This window comes from Odocoileus virginianus, chromosome 31, assembly GCF_023699985.2.
Source record: "Odocoileus virginianus isolate 20LAN1187 ecotype Illinois chromosome 31, Ovbor_1.2, whole genome shotgun sequence".
Classification (NCBI taxonomy): Eukaryota; Metazoa; Chordata; class Mammalia; order Artiodactyla; family Cervidae; genus Odocoileus; species Odocoileus virginianus.
Genome location: NC_069704.1, coordinates 13,610,415 through 13,630,948, shown reverse-complemented (window position 1 = coordinate 13,630,948; position 20,534 = coordinate 13,610,415). Strand labels below are relative to the sequence as shown.

General features: G+C 40.8%; 1 protein-coding gene across 1 annotated transcript in view; it reads right to left on the bottom strand.

Annotated features, from left to right (window-relative positions):
* ELP1 (elongator acetyltransferase complex subunit 1) overlaps positions 1-20,534 on the bottom strand; it is a 58,733-nt gene that overhangs the window by 1,373 nt on the left and 36,826 nt on the right. Inside the window, exons 28-36 of the mRNA XM_070459335.1 lie at positions 19,342-19,543; positions 16,814-16,875; positions 12,024-12,086; positions 11,584-11,644; positions 9,708-9,821; positions 8,964-9,075; positions 5,112-5,239; positions 4,499-4,653; positions 2,340-2,415 (exon numbers count right to left, since the gene is read on the bottom strand). Coding sequence (XP_070315436.1) covers positions 2,340-2,415; positions 4,499-4,653; positions 5,112-5,239; positions 8,964-9,075; positions 9,708-9,821; positions 11,584-11,644; positions 12,024-12,086; positions 16,814-16,875; positions 19,342-19,543 — 973 coding nt within the window. The remainder of the gene's footprint in view (positions 1-2,339; positions 2,416-4,498; positions 4,654-5,111; positions 5,240-8,963; positions 9,076-9,707; positions 9,822-11,583; positions 11,645-12,023; positions 12,087-16,813; positions 16,876-19,341; positions 19,544-20,534) is intronic.

Sequence of the window (20,534 nt, the reverse complement as noted above, 5' to 3'; positions counted from 1 at the left end):
AGCAGAGTTAATGTTCGTGTTACCCTAACAACCTCCTGGTCAGAGCAAACACAGCCTAGAGGCCCTGCTCCAAGAAGAGGAATATTCCACTTCAGCTTCAGGCAGGTGAGAGGGTTGAAGAAAAACAATGCCCACTAACTGATTCAAAGTGAAAGAATATTTTGTATTTCAAATGGGAGAGGGTGGTGGTTGTAGTGGTGACAAGGCTGTATACATGTATTCAATTTCCTCAAACTATACACTTAAAAGATCTGTACATTTCACTGTATGGAAAATTTACCTCATTTTTAAGAGTAAAAAACTGGTGGCATGTATTCAGTAAGTAAAGCTAACGGACAGAAAAGACTTTATGATAATTTTTACAAAGACAGTGGTCAATAAAAATGTCCTTGCTTAAAAAATAACTAGAAGAGGCAGGTGTTAGTTGGAGAAAAATTGGCAGATAAAACTTCCAGGCCCTCTTTCAGCTACATTTATGGAGTTATTTAAGTAGGAATAATAAACAGTAAGTAGAGACATGAGAAAATATGTAAAGATGTTCTTTCTTAGTATAAATACCACGTATTGACTTATTGGCAGGAAAGAAACTATTCTGACAGACTGTGTGACAGCAAGACATGACATCTTTCACATTTCCATGTCTGAATTTCATAGCACAAAGAAAGTCATTTCATGAAAGTACTTTGAGGACTTTGATCAATTTTTCCAAGGACTTCTCTTTATCCTTTGATAGTCTACGCAATTTTGCTATCAACCGTAACAAGTCCAACTGGTCTATGATTTAAGCACTACTCTGGTAAAACATGAATTCATTTTATGAAACAGATTCCATTTTTGCAAGACCTGGAATCAACTTGTGTGGTGCTATGTTGTATGGTGAACATGAAGCAATCGGAAAAAGCCCTCCAGGTCACTGCTCCTCTATACTGTTAGCTGGGGAGAGGCAGGAGAGGAATATCTGAGCGGCACCAATTCTGCCCCTTTTTGGGTTATGAGAACTTCTCCTTTCCTATACAGTCTACACTAGTGTTCCTACACAGGGACACAAATAATACACATAATGAGCTGATAATACATAATACAAATTTGGAGGCTGCTGATAATGAGCAGCCTCAAAACTTTAAAAGTCTATAAGGCTCAGCTGGGAAATGAAAGTGCTCTTTGATAAAGCCAACTAGACCACCCTAGGCAAAGGTGTGTGACTGGACTGGACCTGAAGGCCAGCATCAAGCCAGCAGTGAAAAGAAGCAAGGGGAAAGAAACCACAACTGGATTAGACACCACAAACTAAACAATTACCAAACGGCCTCTAGTCTGAGATGAACTGTGAGCATCTCAGAAATAAGTGTGTGTTTTGGGACTGACACCAAAAGCAGTCTGCCAGCCTCCAGGAATAAGGGGACCTAGGGATACAGCAGTTAACTGTCTGGATATATGAGCTTAGCTGGAATGGAAGGTGATTAGTATATTCCTGGTAGCAAAATGTACCATTAAAGTTAAACTTGACGTGCCTCTCACAAAGCCTACTTCAAATGTCACCAAAATGCTAACACAATATAGCATTTAAATGAAAAACTTTGAGAACGCTGTCACATGCCAGAAACACAAACAGCAGCTACAGTAACTGCCAACTTTTCAAAGCTGAAGAGAAGTTACTATGCTGGAATGATCTGCATGAAGGGCAAATACTTCGGCACCAAACTGATCTGTCAAAAGTTTTTTTAACCAACTTTGAAAAGAAAGCCTTTAGGGTTTTTAACTTTGAGGAATATGTAACCTAACTGATGAGAATCACTTCCCCCCACCCCAAAAAATAAACAGAAACATTTTAGGTATAATTCAATAGGAAATGCAGATGAAATGATAATCTTCTTTGGATCTGTTTTTAAATTATACTGTCAATCCTAAGGATAACTAAAAAGGTCCAGCTCTTAAGCAAGAGATGTGAAAATGTTCCCAAGACACAGTGCAAAACTGTCAAGAGCCAAAAATGATGATTCAGAAGAATTCTTAAAATGTACGTGCAAATTAGACTGTTTAGACGCAAACTTCAACTGTGATGTGCCTGTATGGATGCATAAATGTCACTGCATTGACAAGTGTGCATGTCAGAACAAGTTTTTTAAAAATTATACATTTAATGTCACACTGGATCTCTGATCCCCCAACCCAGGTTCCAAACACTAAAGGCATTAAACTAATTTCACTAAATATAGTCTCAGAACAGATGAAAAATTGCAGTGACTCCCCAATTTCTCCTTATACTACTAACCTCAACGCTTACAAAAAGATATTTCTTCTGTTTAGTACTATGATAATTTAGAGAGAAAAATACTAACCAAGAACAGGAACTGATGTCGTCTCTTGTTGGTAAGAGGCCATGATACTATTTGAAGTAGAATTGGGACCTAGAACCTAAGTAGAAAGTAGACTGAATCAGCAAAGATTATTATATACTTCTGATGACTGCAAATACCAGATCTACCAGCATTAAGTAGCCTTGCATTTTCATTATGGCATCAAACATATATGTGATTTTAATTTGACAGTTTCTCCCATCTCCATTCAGACCTTGATATCTCCTGTCTACCAGAAGGTAATGATGGGGGGAAAGCAGAAAAGGAAAAGCTCAGTAATAAACGCCTGGTCCTTTCCAAATGAGTGAGCCAAACCTTGGGGGGAGGGGGTACAATAATAGATTATAGAATACACAGAGCATCAGACTGTACTCAAAGATTTGTGGGAATTTTTACATTAAAATACTATGTGCACAAAATGGAGGAGAATGCAAACTCCATGTGTGTTCAAGGTGAACAAGAGACTTCATAGGAATCCCACGCCTGCAGGAGGCTCAGTGGGCACATGCCAGGCCCTCTGCCCCACCTGCACTCAGTTCTGTGCCCATCTCCTCCTGGCACACGCCCAGCAGCGATGCCACATGCTCAAAGCACTGCCCCGTGACCCATGGTCTCCTATACACATGACATTACCGTGCTTTACCAACCAGAGCAAAAACACAATTTCCCTGTCACTTCCCCTAAAAGACTCCTAAGCTGGTATCTTAGGTGTTAATATGATATGAATAGATGAGAATGAGGGAGGGCCTGGGGAGGCATTATAAATTGTTAGCTTCGAAATCACAAGTTTTGAAGGTGATCACATTTCTTCTAGGAAATACCTATTATAGTATAAGTTCAAGTGTTTATGGGAGGCTAATTCTTAGTTGCCTTTATAGTTTTTTCTTTTGAATGCTTTGATATCTACCTTGTCATCGAACCTTCAGAACATTCAGTGAAGTATACCAGAGAATATTATTCTCATTTATAACTGAGGAAATCAAGACCCAGTAAGCTTATATATTTCATAAGCCTATGAGCTGACTTCGGCCTCTGTCTCAGCTCCAAACGCACCCTTCTATGCACTGCTTGTGATGCTGGGGCTGTGGTCTGAGAAAACACCCCTCCCCTGACGGCTGTATTCTCCAACAAGAGCAGCCCACAGAGGGACAGGCGAGGCTGGACGGAGGACGGAGACGGGATCTGCTGCTTCGTTTGCATGCTTTCACTTAACCGTGGCTCTTCAGCCCGCAGCATCTGCTCACTCCAGTTGCCATTTACTTCCATACACTGAACCAGCCTCATCTGCCCCCGCAGAAACACCAGCACCAGGTGGCTGCCCCTGCTTCACGGAGCTTCAGGAACCAGCTCTGCAAGGCCCAGCCCCAAGCGTCTAAATTCTAACTCTCAAACTCTCCCTTGTGTTCTTTCGGTCCTAGGGGTCTAAGCTGCCCACACTTACTGTCTCAGCGTTCCTTCTCCATGTTCCCCCTCTGCCTTTTTGGTCCTCTACTACTTGGTTAACCAGTTCCATTTATTAAAATCTCTCTGATATAATACTAGCTGTGGTTTCCGTTGTCCTTAATGGACCCTGACGGACAGACCAGCCTTTCAGAATCAAAGTCAAAACACTGAGCAACAGACCTGAGGTGTAAGAGACTGTGCAGATATAAACAATAAACAGATGACAAAAGCTCAGAATTCTTGATGGGACACAAACAGCTTTAACATAATTAGTAACCATGTCATAACAACACAGGAGTGACAAGTCAAATTTACTGCAATTATCTGTGCTTCCTTTAAAGAAATCAGATCCCACCTGTAAGTGTGAACAGAGAGGTGAGGGGCCAATTCTGGTCGACCCTTAACAATTTCACTGAAGGTCAGGGACAACCGTCTGACTCCCATCTTCTCCATGACAGTGGCTTCATGTGGAAAAGAGAACTAAAAGCAAACTTAACCTAGGCCAGGGTATACTATGAACTACATGGTCAGTCACAAAATCTTCTTACCAACAGCTTGCTAAGATAATCTAACTGTGGTATAGTATGTTTCAAGAAAAGGAAAATTTTTTGCTTTGACTGTTGAGACACTATGAGAGTAATAATCTGTGAAAGTGATTTTAACGAGAAAAGCACATTCAGTTTTTTAGGAAAACTTACAAGTATAGCTGAACTCTGCTGGGGGGTGAGAGTCCAAATTTCCGGAAGCGACCTTTCCATTAACTGCAGAGTATCTTCAAAGGCCTTCTGTAATTCCCTTCCTTGCTCATCAAACTCAAAGAGAAAGAGCATCTTTAAAATACGGCATATTTCATCTAGAGAGAAGAAATTTGAGAGAGTGGTTAAGTTGTAATACCAGCTCCATTGCTAGAATCCTAACAGAGAATCTTTCCCAAGTAAAAAATATCTAATATCACACAGTATCTTCCATATTTTCTTCTTTCTCCTCCAAAGCTAGAATAAAAGACAGACGTCTTTCTCCAGACCAATAATACTTATTCCCAAGTCCACGATGTAGCAAGTGAGGGGGATGGACTGGATTTTAACCTTTATTTTCATCCCAGAGCAAACCTGCTTAACAGTTTAGGCCCTGTGTGGTCTTGGGTAAACTTTTTGACTTCAATGATGGTCCTTCACATCTTGGGTAGGTGAATGCCAATGAGAAAGGCCTCTGGGCTACCAGCTGAGAAGTTTTGTTTCAGGAATGTGCCCTGAAGTGATATATTTACTATGGTTTTTATGCGGGCAAGAATCATCGGTACTGAGAATGTACCTCTCAGGTTTTCAGTCCCCTGCACCACTTCGCGCAATGCCTCCAAAAGGGCCACATCCTCCAGAGGACTCCCCTCCTTGAGGCTGTGCTTCTTCCGCTCCGCTTTGCGCCGATTCTTAGATGATCGCCTGTTAGAAATTACAGATGTTTTAAAAGGGGCTCTCCTTAAGACCTTCCCATTAAAATCTGGAACAAGACAAGGCTGCCCACTCCCAGCACTTCTCTTCAATGCAGTACTGGAAGTCCTAGCCACAGCAATCAGAAGAGAAAGGGAAACGACAGGCCATTAGGACCTGGCATTAGACGGGGGTGACCTGATACTAAGGACTCCACATAAAAACTCCTAGATCGGATAAATTAATTCAGCAAAGTAGCAAGATAAAAGAATGACATCAGGAATTGGTTGCATTTCTTTATAAAAGCAATGAAATATCAGAAAGGGAATGTAAAAAAAAAAAATACTTTTCAAAATCGCAGTCCCCAAAACAAAATACTTATGAATAAACCTGATTAAGATTAAAGACTCATACACTGAGCACTATAAAAGATTAAGAAAGGAAACTGAAGATGATTCAAAGATATGGAAAGACATCCCACGTTCTTGGACTTCAAGAATTAACATTGTTAAAATGGCCGTATTACTCAAAGCAATTTGATGTAATGCAATCCCTATCAAATGACCCATGACAGTTTTCACAGAACTAGAACAAATAATCCCCTAATTCTATGGAACCATAGGTGACCCAGAACCGCTAAAGCAATTCTGAAGAAAAAGAACAAAGCAGGAGGCACAGCCTTCCCAGACTTCAGACATACTACAGAGTTACAGGAATCAAAACAGCAGGGCACTGGCACAGAACAGACATGCGGCTCAATGGAGCAGAAGCGAGACAGCATGGCACTGGCACAGAAGACATGCGGCTCAATGGAGCAGAAGCGAGAGCCGAGAGATGCACCGACACGCCTGCCACCAGTCAGTCTCCTGTGGGAGTCAGGAGTGTAAAACGGGAAAGAGTCTCTTCAGCAACTGGTGCTGGAAAAGCTGGACAGCCACATGGAAACAGATGCAGTTAAAACATACCTTCTCACTGTACACAGAAATAACTTCAAAATGGCTTAAAGACCTAAACATAATTAAGACATGACACCATAAAACTCCCAGAAGAGAGCACAGGCAAAACATTCTATGACATAAATTGTACCAACGCTTTCTTAGGTCAGTCTCCCAAGGCAATAGAAATAAAAACAAAAGTAAACAAACTTACAAGCTTTTGCACAGCAAAGGAAACAATAAAAAACAAAGATGAAAACGATCTACAGAATGGGAGAAAAAAATCTTCACATGATGCAGTAGACAAGGGCTTAATTTCCAAAATACACCAACAGCTCATATAACTCAACAACAAAAAACAAACAACCCGATCAAAAAAATGGGCTAAAAATCTTTACATTTCTAAAAAAAAAAAAAAAAAATACAGATAAATGGCCACCAGGCATGTGAAAAGATGCTCAACATCACTAATTATTACAGAAATGCAAATCAAAACTACAGTGAGGTACCACTTGACACCAGCCAATATGGTCATCATTAATAAGTCTACAAATAACAAATGCTGAAGAGGGTGTGCAGAAAGGGGAACCCTCCTATACTGTTGGTGGGAATATGAGTCTGTACAGCCACTATGGAAAACAGTATGGAGGTTCCTCAGAAAACTAAAACACGATTACAATATCATCCAGCAATCCCACTCCTGGGCATATACCTGGAGAAAACTCTAATCCAAGAGGACATATGCACCCCTATGTTCACAGCAGCACTATTCACAACAGCCCCAAGACATGGAAAGAAACTAAATATCCACTGACAGATGACTTGATAAAGAAGGTGTGGTACATACACACAACGGAACACCACTCAGACATGAAAAGAATGAAACAGCGCCATGTGCGGGATAATGGATGCAACTAAGATTATCAAATCAAGTGAAGTAAGTCAGAAAGAGAGAGAAATACGATATCATTTATACACGGAATCTAAAACACAGCACAAATGAACCTATCCAAGAAACAGACTCACAGACGTAGAGACAGACTTGTGGGTGCCAAGGGGAGGAGAGGGAGAGGGAGATGGATGGACTGTGAGTTTGGGGTGGGCAGATGCAAAGTATTACGTTTAGAATGGATAAACAAGATCCTACTGGATAGCACCGGGAACTATATTCGATATCCTGTGATAAACCATAATGGAGGAAAACATAAACAAAGAACGTATACATGTGTATAACTGAATCACTCTGCTGTACCACTGAGATTGTCACAACACTGTAAATCAATTACGCTTCAATAAAGAAAGAGGGCTCTCCTTGTGCTCAGCAGATTAAAATGAATGTAGCAGTAACTACGGTCACCAACTGTTTGGGAAACCAGGGTATACACAGATGGTGCTGGTATTTTGGGGAAAATGGTGAAGGTGTTAAAATGATACATAAAATTCAACTGGTAGAGAAAAGGCAGAAAATAATAAGGAAAGCCCTAAAAAGTGATGCCTGGCCTTGAAGGTTTGATTAAGATACAGAATGAAATGAGATTACATCTGATAATCAGAGCTGGAACAATGAGAAGAACAACCAGCTTCAATTTTGTAGTAAAAACCAAATAAATTTAAAGGCAACAAAATTAAAGTAAGAAGACAGACATATCAGATTGGAATTTGAATATCATAAAATATATAAATGAACCCACACTCTTTCCCGCCTCAGAGGTCTTCAACTATGCCATTTGTTTCATCTGGGACCCTCACCCCAACTCCCAAAAGCCCCCGTCTAGGTGACTTTCTTGCAGTTTCTGATTATCCCACACAATCTCACAGATGTCCACTCTAAATTCCTAAAACGCCATTTGGTTTAAATATATCATCATGCATTGTTTTCTGTTTCCCAAGTAAGTCTATTAATTCTTAATTCTTCCCAAGTAAGTTCTTATTAATTCACATCTCCTTAAAAGGTTTCTGTAATATCCACTACAACTAGCTCAGATACTTCTGATCAACTGAACTTTGAAGAAGTGTGAACTCGCCTTTCTTTATAATCTTTCTAGTTTTTCAGTGCCTACACATTACATATAGTCACTTAATATTTGTTAACGTATGGATGTAAAAGTTGGACTATAAAGAAAGGTGAGCACAGAAGAATTGATGCTTTTGAACTGTGGTGTTGGAGAAGACTCTTGAGAGTCCCGTGGACTGCAAGGAGATCCAACCAGTCCATCCTAAAGGAGATCAGTCCTGGGTATTCATTGGAAGGACTGATGCTGAAGCTGAAACTCCAATACTTTGGCTACTTGCTGCGAAGAACTGACTCATTTGAAAAGACACTGATGCTGGGAAAGATTGAGGGCAGGAGAAGGGAACGACAGAGGATGAGATGGTTGGATGGCATCACCAACTCAATGGACATGGGTTTGGGTGGACTCTGGGAGTTGGTGATGGACAGGGAGGCCTGGTGTGCTGCGGTTCATGGGGTCGCAAAGAGTCGGACACGACTGAGGGACTGCACTGAACTGAGTATTTGTTAAATGAATAAAATCAGAGGTTAAATATAAACTGAGTACCCAGTGTAAGTGCCACATTAGAAATGGGCAAACATATAGGCCACGAAGCTGCAGCAGAAAACATCTGAAGTCAAGTGTAATCTCTTAGATATGCTGGGAAGGTCCTTATACAACTTCCACAGGGCGCTGAGGAATGCCCTCCCCCTCCTGCTGCACTGTCCTGGTGGAAAACTGACCTGGTCACTTGTACTTTCTCCACATACCCAGGGAATGGTCAGTGTGCTGAATAAACATGATACATACGCTGATATCCTAGAGTTACTATGAGAGTATTTGCCGCTCATGTTACTGCCGCTCATGACACTGCTGGTTTCAGAAAAGAGATCTGACTCTTGACCGTGGGGTGCTTCATCATCTAGAAGAGAAGAACCAGACAGAGAATTGAAAACTCCCTGCAGATAAGGTTCAGCTCCAGTGGGGTAAGTGAACCATAGTTATCTAGGTCACCTCTAATGATGTATGAAAACTAGTACAAAGCTGATCTAAAATACGGCACAAAAGTGTATAACTGAGTCACGAGACTGGCTCACCACTGTACGTCAACTATTCTCCAATTAAAAAAAGGAGGTGCTCTCCTTGTGCTCAACAGCCTAAAGTCAATGTAGCAATAACTACTGGTCACCAACAGACATTAAATACGATTTTACTACTGTAAGCTAGTACTTTACCAAACTTCTTTATTCTTTTCTTAAAGCAAAGGAACGTTTGGAGATGAGAAGATTCATTCTGTAAATACTGCAGTTGGTTCCTCCGGCTGGGTGAGGGGGGAACGTTTGGTAGACCTCTTCCCATTCATGCTCGATTCTGCCCTCAAACTCTCCCCAGTACCCATGACAAAGACACACACATGCCCTTCACAGAGGCCTCAGACTTGCACTTGGCATGGTAACCACACTGCAGGAGGCACAGTAAGCGGCTAGTAAGACAAAGGGTGATGCTGCCCCCGCCACCAGCCCCAAGCTTCACTGGCTTCAGGCAGGCACTCACCCAGGTTCACCTGCTGGGCCTTCTCCTTCAGCTCTCGTACCACCAACAGACGTTTTTTATGCCGACTGAATGTGGCTGTCTGAGAGTCCAGAAACGCCATATGATTTTTCTGGGCTGAGGGTGCAGATGGAAAAGAATTTAAGCATGTCTAAGCAAAGAGAAAAAACTAGAGGGAGGGGTTAACAAGGGAGTCGGAGCTTAATGGAAAGAAAACGAGTTATCAAGTTTCTCAAGTAAGATTTTTTTCTTTAAATTTAATGGAGAATTAACCAACACTGCTTTCAGAGAATGAACTAGAGATTGAGAGGCAAGATCTTAAAGTTCATCAACATCATCCTAGAAAACGCTCTACCACTAAACTTGTAAAATCACCTGAGTAAGAGTCTTTAATATCTAACCCAAGAGAGGACTGGCAAATAAAACGTGTGTACAGGAAGCTATTAACAAAAATAGGAGGAAAGTCACGAAAGGCTTCCTAAACCTATAAGTATTAGGTCTTTGCTGATGAATTGTCAGCATTTTTCTAGGTTCTCGTTAGTGGAGAAAAATTCAAGTGAGAGTGAGCCAGAAGCATTTTTACAGGGCCCAGGAGGATGCTTCCAGGATCCGGGTAGGAGTACACAAAGAGAATGATACACAGAGAGCTCTCCCAGTTTTAAGCTGGACAGGGTAGCAGAGAGCAGAAAGAGTAAGAATGTGATGCGTGTTAATGACAGAAAGGCTAGACATCACTTACAGGTTAGACTGTGCAGGGCTTAAAATCAACCTCTACTCCCCAAGTTCTGTACGTCAAACTGACATCCCACTCTTACACTCTGCATTTAAGGAGTTACAATGTACACCAGAGTATTCTAGAACTGATTAACACTCATCTGTTATCGATTAACCTTCTGCAAAGGTCCTTTTCATTTTTATTATTTTTTTCGATTTGCCGTGCAGCATACAGGATCTTAGTTCCCCGACAAGGGACTGAACCTGTGTCCCCAGAATTGGAAGCTAACTTAACCACAAGGCTACAGGAAAAGCGCTTCTTTTCATTATAAAAAAAATTTTTATTTTGAAAGTTCAAACCCTACATAAAAGTTCCAACAGTTCAATGAATACACACACACACACGCTTCACTTAGATTTATCAATTATTAACATTATTCTAGATTTTTGGCTTCCTCCGTTTCTCTCCACTCTCTCTCTCTCACACACAATTATTTTTGTGGAACCCTTTGAAAAGAAGTTACAGATACGATCCTTCCCTCCTAAATACTTTAGCATCTCTCTCTTAAGAATCAGGATCATATGTATATATTCACAATACAATTATTAAATGCAGAAAATTAACCATTTGATACGATATTATCCAATAGTTCGTATGCAAGTTTACCAACTATTCCCCAATGCAAAAATTTTTAATTGTATCTTACGCACAGGTTTTTAACATTCAAATATTTCATGTGTGACTATTTAACAGCACTGTCGCTACTGTTTAGACACTAAGTCTGTCCAACTCTTTGTGGCTCCATGGACTGTAGCCTCACAGGCTCCTCCATCCATGGGATTTCCCAGGCAAGAACACTGGAGTGGGCTGTCATTTTTCTTCTCTACGGGGATCTTCGCGACCCAAGGATCAAACCCATGTCTTCTGTGTTGGCAGGCAAATTCTTTACCACTGGAAGCCCATTTAACATAGCACATTTAAAAACCAAGGTCAGAATTCAATTATCTCACCCAGGGGAGAACTCTGAATGACTCAGTAAAATGCGTTCTTTCATCACTGACATGATTAAAGGATGTAACAGCAAAGACAGTACTCTACCATCTCCCTCTCCTCCCCATCTTGATACTTCCAAATCAGGAATTCTTTCTAAAATACAACCCTCACCTTCTAAAATGGAAGGCTTTATGTTGGTTTCTATAATATCTGGTCTGTTATATTTGTGTACCTAAAAGGAAAAATAAGATAATTTTAGGCAGGAAAACTTCAAGTCACTGGAAAGTTAAGATGCTAGGGAACGGATCACTTTCAGAGGTGACCAGGATATTTTCCAGAGGAGAAGGCCTACAAGGCAGCCAAACAAAACCCAAACCGTTTCAGTAAAAGACAGTAACATTTCACGTTTAGAGGACTAATTCCACACATCAAGAATAAATTATTTAAATGGTTTAAAAAGCACTGCTTATCCTTAGACCAGAACCTGAACTACTACTTCCAGACTTCAGTAGCCTCAGAAGACCAGGGACTCCGGCTGACACTGTCTCCCCTGAGCAGGCTCTCATTCTACTTAGCACTTCAGGCAGGGAAGAGTTCTGATGTCCTCTTACCAGTCTCAGAGCTTCTTCCCAGGCAGCTCCTTCTAACAACACAAGCACAGCTTCTTCATGGTCCTGACAGGGGAACATCCAGGAAGAGAAAGCGTGTCAGATGCCACCGTATCAAACTGCAAAACTGCCCAAAGAGCTGCCCCTATGGCTCACAATCCCAGTTCTCAGCATAGGGTCTGGCCTAGAGCAGATGCTTGATAAATGCTGATGCAAAAGACAAATGAGGGGTGTCCATTCTGGAAATGACCACAAAACACAAGGTGAGCATCATCTCTCTCCATCCCTGAGCACTGAAACCATGACAGAGACTGTTAGAAATGCCCATTTCCCCAGCTGCATCTCCAAGTCTGATTCAGGAGATTTAAGTGGGCTCCTTAATTAACAAGACCACACTTTGAAAAAAAAGTAGACTAGAACAGTAACCTTCCAAACCTTTTTTTCTCTTTTAATGATTATTTTTTTCTCTTTGTATTTCAAACAACTTCAAACCTATAAAAAACTGAAATAAGTTTAATAAACATCTGTATATTCTACAGTCTTTAACCATTTGTGATGCTTACATCCTTACCACTAAAAAGTTTTGACCAGGTACCCTAATATATAATTACCCTATGTTCTTAAAAAGCACATAAAACAGATTTTTAAAAGATGAAATTAAAGAGACAACTGGCTGGGTTTCCTCAAGTAATCTCTATAATAAAAAAGGTGTGTATAAACTAGATAAAAAGGGATTTAAAGAACATAAGATAATGAATGCAATACATGGACCTAAAAAGGAATCTAATTTGGATCAATCTACTGTGAACAACTTTGGAATATTGAAGGAACTTAAATTTTAATTATTGGGTAAGTTAAAATGTGTCAACATGGAGAGAGGAAGATTATAGCCAAACAAAACGCATAATTTCATTTTGGTTAAAAAATACGTGTGTGTGTGTGTGTATGTGTGTGTGTGTGTTTTAAGTTAAAATGTGTCAACATGGAGAGAGGAAGATTATAGCCAAACAAAACAAATCTACAAACAGCATAATTTCATTTTGGTTAAAAAATATGTGTGTGTGTGTGTGTAAATCTACAAACAGCATACTTTCATTTTGGTTAAAAAATACGTGTGTGTGTGTGTGTGTGTTTGAGGTGAAGGGGGAGGAGGGAAGAGAGAGAGGGCAGAGAAAACTCTGGAAAGAAACAGGAGATGTTAACAATAGCAACCTGTGAGTGGTAGGAATGAAGTGTTTTTGTTTTCTTGTATTTGCTTTTAGTATTTTAAACAATCTATAATACATACATACTACTTTAAATAAGTTACTTTTAACTAAGAAGTTTAAATAAACATTTTTTCCGCAGACCACAAAGGATCATTTCAGGCCTATACCACACGTCCCAAAGAAACACAGTATATGTGTTTTGCTTGATTGGCAATGTGTATGCCTGTGTGTTTTATTGACATAAAATTCATATATTAATAACATAAAATGAATAATTTAAAAGTGTACAATTTGATGCTGTTTACTATATCACAGTGTTGTGTAATCACAAGCTCTTCCTACTTTCAAAATCTTTTTTTAATCATCACATAAAAACACTTCATATCCATTAACCAATCCCTCATTTCCCACTCCTTTCACCCCCTGGAAACTTCTAATCTGCTTTTTGTCTCTCTGGATTTGCCTAGTCTGAATATATTATATAAAAGGAATCATACAATAGGTGACTTTTTGTGCCTGACTTCTTTCACTAAGGATATGTTTTAAAGATTTATCAGTTCTTTGTTCCTTTTTTCTCCCCTTATTTTTTTGACTATAGCAAAATTCAAAATAAACTGTACCCGTTTAGCCATTTAGTGTACAGTTCATAGGCATCAAGCAAATTCACATTGTTGTGAAACCACCACCACTATCCATTTCCAAAACTTTTTTTTATCTTGCAAAACTGAAATTCTGTATCCATGAAACAATAAATCACCTCTCCCTACCCCCACCTTCAGCAACCACTGTTCTCCTTTGTCTCTATGAATTTGACTACTCTAGGCACCTCACAAAAGTAGAATTATACAATATTTGCCCTTTCATATCTGATTTATTTCACTCAGCATAATTTTTCAAGTTTCATCTAAGCTGTAGCATGCACCAGTTTTTCATTATTTTTTGACTGAATAATATTCCTTCATATGTGATGTGTACATATATCATATTGTTCACAGCAGCAGTATCCACAATAGCCAAGATATGGAAACAACCTAAATGTCTATCAACAGATGAATGGATAAAGAAGACGTGGTCCGTATATATGATGGAGCACTACTCAGCCATAAAAAGAATGAAATGCCATGTGCAGCAACATGGATGCAACTAGCAACTACCATACCAAAGTCAGAAAGAGAAAGACAAATACCATGTGATATCACTTATATAGAGTCTAAAATATGACACAAATGAACCTATCTATGAAACAGAAACACACTCACACTTATGGAACAGATGTGCAGCTGCCAAGGGGGGCTAAGAGAGGGATGGAGTGGGAGGTTGGGGTTAGCAGAGTTAAGCTGTAATATATGGAATGGATTAACAAGGTCCTACTGTATAGTGCAGAGAACTGTTGATGTATTCAGTATCCAATGATAAACCATAATGGAAAAGAACATAAAAAAGGAGTGGATATATATATATATATGTATAACCAAATCACTTTCCTATATATTAACACAACATTGTAAATCAACTATACTTCAATAAAAAAGAAGATAAAAAAAGGAAAAAAAAGTCAATGCAATTCATCCTATCACTGGTCTAAAAATAAAAAACATATCTTAGTTTAAGAGTCATTTGGCAAAATTTAATACCCACTCATGATAAAAACTCTCAGAACCAGAAACAGAAGATAATTTTCTCAACCCAAGAGGGTGAGGATTGGCGATTTTTCTCCATAATAGGCTAGACAGTTAGTATTTTAGGCTTCTGGGACAGACTGTTACAAGCCCCCAAACTCTTGTGGTTTTAAGTGCAACAGCAGCCGCATACAATGTGTGAACAATTGGTGGGGCCATGTTTCAATAAAAATTTACCAAACAGGTGGCCAGCTAGCTTTGGCCCCCAGGTTGCGGTTTGCCAAACCCAGTAAGAGCCTTACCAGCTTCTCACATCTATTAAACAAACAACCCCATTGCCAAAAAGCAGCAAACATCACACACAGGGTGAAAGACTGAATTTCTCTAGCTAATACCACTCACGGTAGACAAGACCAGAGTTAAAAACTCTATAGGGGTCCATACTCAGGGAGATGCTACATCTTCATGAGTTTTTACCTCCAGGAGCCTTAAGAGAACTTCTCATACTGAATACAAGGAAATACCCTCATATTTCTAGCAGGGGGGAGGAAAAAGGAGACGTGAAAATATATCCAAAGCATGCTGATTTTAACAAGACCTGCTCTCAAGAGAAAGTATTTTGCCACAGCCTAATCAAAGTGGGTTTCACCAGGACCTCCAATGTGGGGGCAGGGAAATACCCAACTCTGGCCCATTCTAACTTTCCTGTCCTACCTGAAGGTGAAAAAAACCTGACAAGCCCTGGTGAAGTTTATGGCTGAAGCACATACTCAAAGACTGAGGCCTAATCACAGACTAGAACACTTCTCCTCTCACCCAAACCCCAGCCTCATCATCGTGTCACTAAAGGCCTTCTGATCAAATTTCCTTTTACCCAGGTATCACATTAGACTTGACAAAAAATTATAAGGCATTTTTTAAAAGGGATAAAAATGCAATTTGAAGAGTCAGAGCAAGCATCAGAACCTGACACTGATATGGCAGGTATTTTGAGATTTTGAGGCTGGGAATTAAAAAATGAGTATGATAACTATGATAACACCTCAAATGGAAAAAAGAGACAACATGCAAGGACAGATGGGTAATGAGACCACAGGCAGAGAAGTCCTAAGAAAGAATAAAAAAGAAATGTTAGAAATCACAAGTGAGCATCCTTTCCATTTCATTAACCATCTTAAGTGGGATATATCTCAATGTTTTCAGCTGAATCACCATATTCTCTTTCTAGGATCTAGTGATATCAAATTTTAGTTATCTTCTTTCACTCATCCTTATTATATGAAAGACAATGAAGTATTATAAAAGCATAATTTTGTTATGCAAGTGTGACTGCTAGTAACAACACTTTCTCATCAAAGGCCAAAACTCTAGAAGGCAAGAATCCTTGGTAACATTTGTATGCCTGTGTCCTTCGAGTCTGTGGCCCATGACAATGCATGGATTTACTATTTTCATAATAAATCTACAATTCTGTCAAAAGCTGGTATGGATACTTTATAATCTGCTGAAAAGTTGGAACCCAAAAAGCTGCCTGAGGTAAAACAGACATTTCCAAGAGAGAGAATGGGAGTGAAAGCCAAAAAAGGTTGTCTCAAGTTCAATCACTTTGGTTTAGACTGGTCTTTTCTCACTGTTTCTACTTTGGTATGTTAATATAAAAAATATAACTGCCTTATGATTTAATTTCTACTTTCCACCAAGGTCAAGCCACTAGTGCATATTAGAGTTCTTTATTCTACCTCACAGAAATTACAATTATTTAGAGAAATACTGAATTTAGATTTCCAAGTTTAGATTTCCAAGTCAAGTAGGCAAGACAGAAGATCTTCAAGGGAAATACTACTTCTGGATTTCCTAAATACCCACAGTTCCTTTCATTTTCACCATTGCTAAGGTACAAATGAGAAGTAATTACTTGGCATGTGTGTGTTGGGGGGTGTGAGTAGAAGGGAAGAACCGAGTTTACCTGCACGTACTGTTCCAAAACTGTGGCTGCATCCCTGTGTTTGCTCTGCTCAACTAGCTTTCCTGCAAAGACAATAGCAAGCATTTGACTCTCATGGTTGGCTAAGATCAGCATTACCAAAACACAAGTGGAAATGGTTTTCAGTGGTACTATTTAAATCAAAATGGTCTCCTACATATTGGAGCTTGAGCTCTACAGAGTATACACTCAAAATGAGCTGCTTTAAAATAGCATTTTCAAAAGTGTTCCCCAAGATTGTTCCAAGAACAATGAAAGGCAGGACCAAGAAACCATTTTCAGGTGAAGAATGTTTGTGAAGCACTGGGTAAGACAGAGTTAACTATTCTTTTGCTGACGTGCTTCACTATTATGTCTTTGATGCGTGTGCTCAGTCATGTCTGACTCTTTGCAACCACGTGGACTATAGACCGCCAGGCTCCTCTGTCCATGGGATTTTCCAGGCAAAAATAGTAGAATGGGTTGCCATTTCCTCCTCCAGGGGATCTTCCTGACTCGGGGATCTAACCTGCATCTCCTGCATTGGCAAGCAGATTCTATACCACTGAGCCAGCATTATGTCTATTTTGCATCAAGCAAAATATTAATACTTTGTGAATTTCTATAAGAGAGGAAGGAATACCAGGGTCCTATCCTAAAGTGGCAATTAAAATCTAAATTTAGCATGGGATGTGAAAATCACATATAGTCAAAATCATTCATGAAAAAATGCTTACAAAGGCGTTCATAAGGAAACTGACCTAGCACTCTCACGAATCCATTTCTTCCTCTAATAGGAAGATGCTACTGTTTCTTTGGTTGAGCACTAGATGGGGGTAGTTGGCATTTGTCAGGGGTGTGACAGTATCTTTAAATCTGAGAATCACTCTTGGTCCAGTTGACTCTGGGAGTGTGCCTCGACGAGAGGCACATAGAAACTAAAGTTAACTAAGGGGCTGGCAGACTCTGTCTTCCATTTCATGCGAATTCCAGGGCATATTATTTACAAAACCAGGAAGTCTCCTCCACTAAATGGTTATCTTTTCTCTCTTTTTCTGACTTGTGTAAACTGCCCAAGTTACATGTACAATGAGTGACTCCACCTTATAAAATTTCCCAAAAATCTTTCACCACTCTCTTCTCCACCTTTTTCTGCTAAACATCTGGGAAAACTAGGTATATTGCACTATAAGGCATGAAAAACAGGAAGCTAAAAGTTGCAAAAAATGTAAGATAACAGAGACCCCAAGAACAGAGCTGGAAAGTACAAGCTACAAACAAGTTTCTAGAGCAGAAATATCAATGGAGCCAGAATGAAGAGTTAATAGGACTCAAATAAGAACTTCTCAATACTTGTAAAAAGACTTCAGCTTAGAAATTGAAAGGGCTTATAGAAGAGTCTACAGAACCAATATGCTGAGCTACCAGGGAAGCCCATCTAATAACCAGAAAATGTTGGAAAAAGTCATAATCTCACACGTTTTTTTAATCCCAAGGGGGGAAAAAACAAAGTGAAATAACTAAATAGAATATGTTCGTATGTTTAACAGACTATAATTTGAAATTTTTTTCAGGACTGTTTTGGGGGAAATCATAACAATATTTACAAGACTCTTGAAAAATAGGGGGAAAATATACCAACTACTCACTTTAAGCATGATTGAGAGGGCCAGAGCCCCACCTGTCTCTTCGCCTGGGCACTCTGGGGATGCCACTCCACTCTAAGAAATCAGACTCTGGAAGAGCCTCGCCTCTGGTTCAGGTCTCACACCCTGAAACAGCTAAACTGGCTCTGCTTTCAGACTGCTTATACATTTGGCCTCATTTCTGAAAACCGCCATTATGTTCTCCAGCAATCTACTGTCTGTATTTGAATGGCTCCATCTCAAAATTCATCTTTACATTCTTACAGGGCACCTGGCTCCCCAGCTACACTGTACCAAGTGTACCTGTAAGCTGTGAGTTTCGGTGAATGAGGTGGAGAAGGAGGGTTAGCTAGGTCATTGCCAACTTAAGAGTTCAGCGTTCCTGGGACTTCCCTGGTGCTGTTGTGGCTAAGACCCTGCACACCAATGCAGGGGGCCCAGGTTTGGTCCCTGTTCAGGGACCTACAGATCCCACACGCCACAGCTAAGACCTGACGCATCCAAATAACTAAAAATATTAATAAATAGTGTTAAAATAAAAAGCATACTCTCATGACTCCAGTTTTTCCCCTCCCCGAGGACTGGAACACAGATACGGAGAAAATCCAGCTTCAACCACTGCCGAAGAGACAGCAGACCTGCACCGTGGGAGGAGCTGCCAGGGCTGAGAGAGAGACGGGAGCTGCTTTCCCTACTGGGCCATCGTGTCTGGGGACTCTTGCAGCAGCTCAACTTTTACTCCACCTAGTAATCCATTCCGAATTAACTTTCATCAGTGCCTGTGAGAGGGCATCAAAGTGTGCTGCCTTACAGGGTATTTGCGAAAATTCCAAACAAAACCAAAGAGACACAAACACTCGGGGGAGTTCTCGTTTCCGTGCTTACCTGCCAGAGTCCTGCCCAGGCCAGCCAGCTGCTCCGTGGTCAGGTGAAGCTGGGCCGCCGCACAGAGCGCTTGCTGCCAGCTGCCACAGGCCAGAAAGGCGCCGAGCGCCTTCTCGTGAGCGCCGCAGCGGGCAAACACGAGGCCTGCCGGCTCGTGGAGGCACTCTTGCAGCAGGTGCTCCCCGTAAGCAATGCTGATGTCCTGGGACAGAAGGAGACACAGGGTCAGTGAGGAAGGGTGGTAACTTGTTTTTTGAATCTCCAAGGAAGTCTGTCGTGGTCATTATACTTGAAATTCCCTGGAATTACTTAGAAAAACCCTGTGGATGACTAATGAATTCAATCTTCTTTTCATTCAAAACCTTACTGAGGATATGTTGTTTATTCATCCAACAACTGCTGCTGCTGCTGCTAAGTCGCTTCAGTCGTGTCCGACTCTGTGCGACCCCATAGACGGCAGCCCACCAGGCCCCCCGTCCCTGGGATTCTCCAGGCAAGAACACTGGAGTGGGTTGCCATTTCCTTCTCCAATGCATGAAAGTGAAAGTGAAGTCGCTCAGTCGTGTCTGACTCCTAGCGACCCCATGGACTGCAGCCCACCAGGCTCCTCTGTCCATGGGATTTTCCAGGCAAGAGTCCTGGAGTGGGTTGCCATTGTCTTCTCCGCATCCAACAATTACTGAGTACTATTTAGGGAAGTGGGAGTAAGACAGCAATGCAAAAGTAAAACAAGGGAAAAAAAAAACCCAGCCAACCAACCAAACACAAAAAACACTAACAAGAACCACGACCAAGCTCCTGCCCTGGTGGTGAAAGAGAACATACTTTATAAACACGGCAGGGTCAACAATATAATGGCAGACAGTGGGAAAGGGACACAGTGATGGGAATGCTGCTTCAGAGGGCTGTGAGGAGAAGCCACGTTTAGAGTCAGGGGAGAGTATTCCACGCCAAGAGCACAGAAGACAGCGTGGCAATCAGGCAGGAGTGGGTGTGGAATACACAGGACAGAATAACAAGGCCAGTATGACTGGAGCAGAGCGAGCACAGGAGAGGAACAGATAATGAAAATGAGAGCAAAGAGGCGGCCTTTGGCCAAATTCTCTGTTCCCCAAGCTCAGCATCAGGCAGGGCAACAGAGGGATATAACACGGGGTCCCTGCCCTTAAGGGAACCCACAGCCTGGTGGGGGA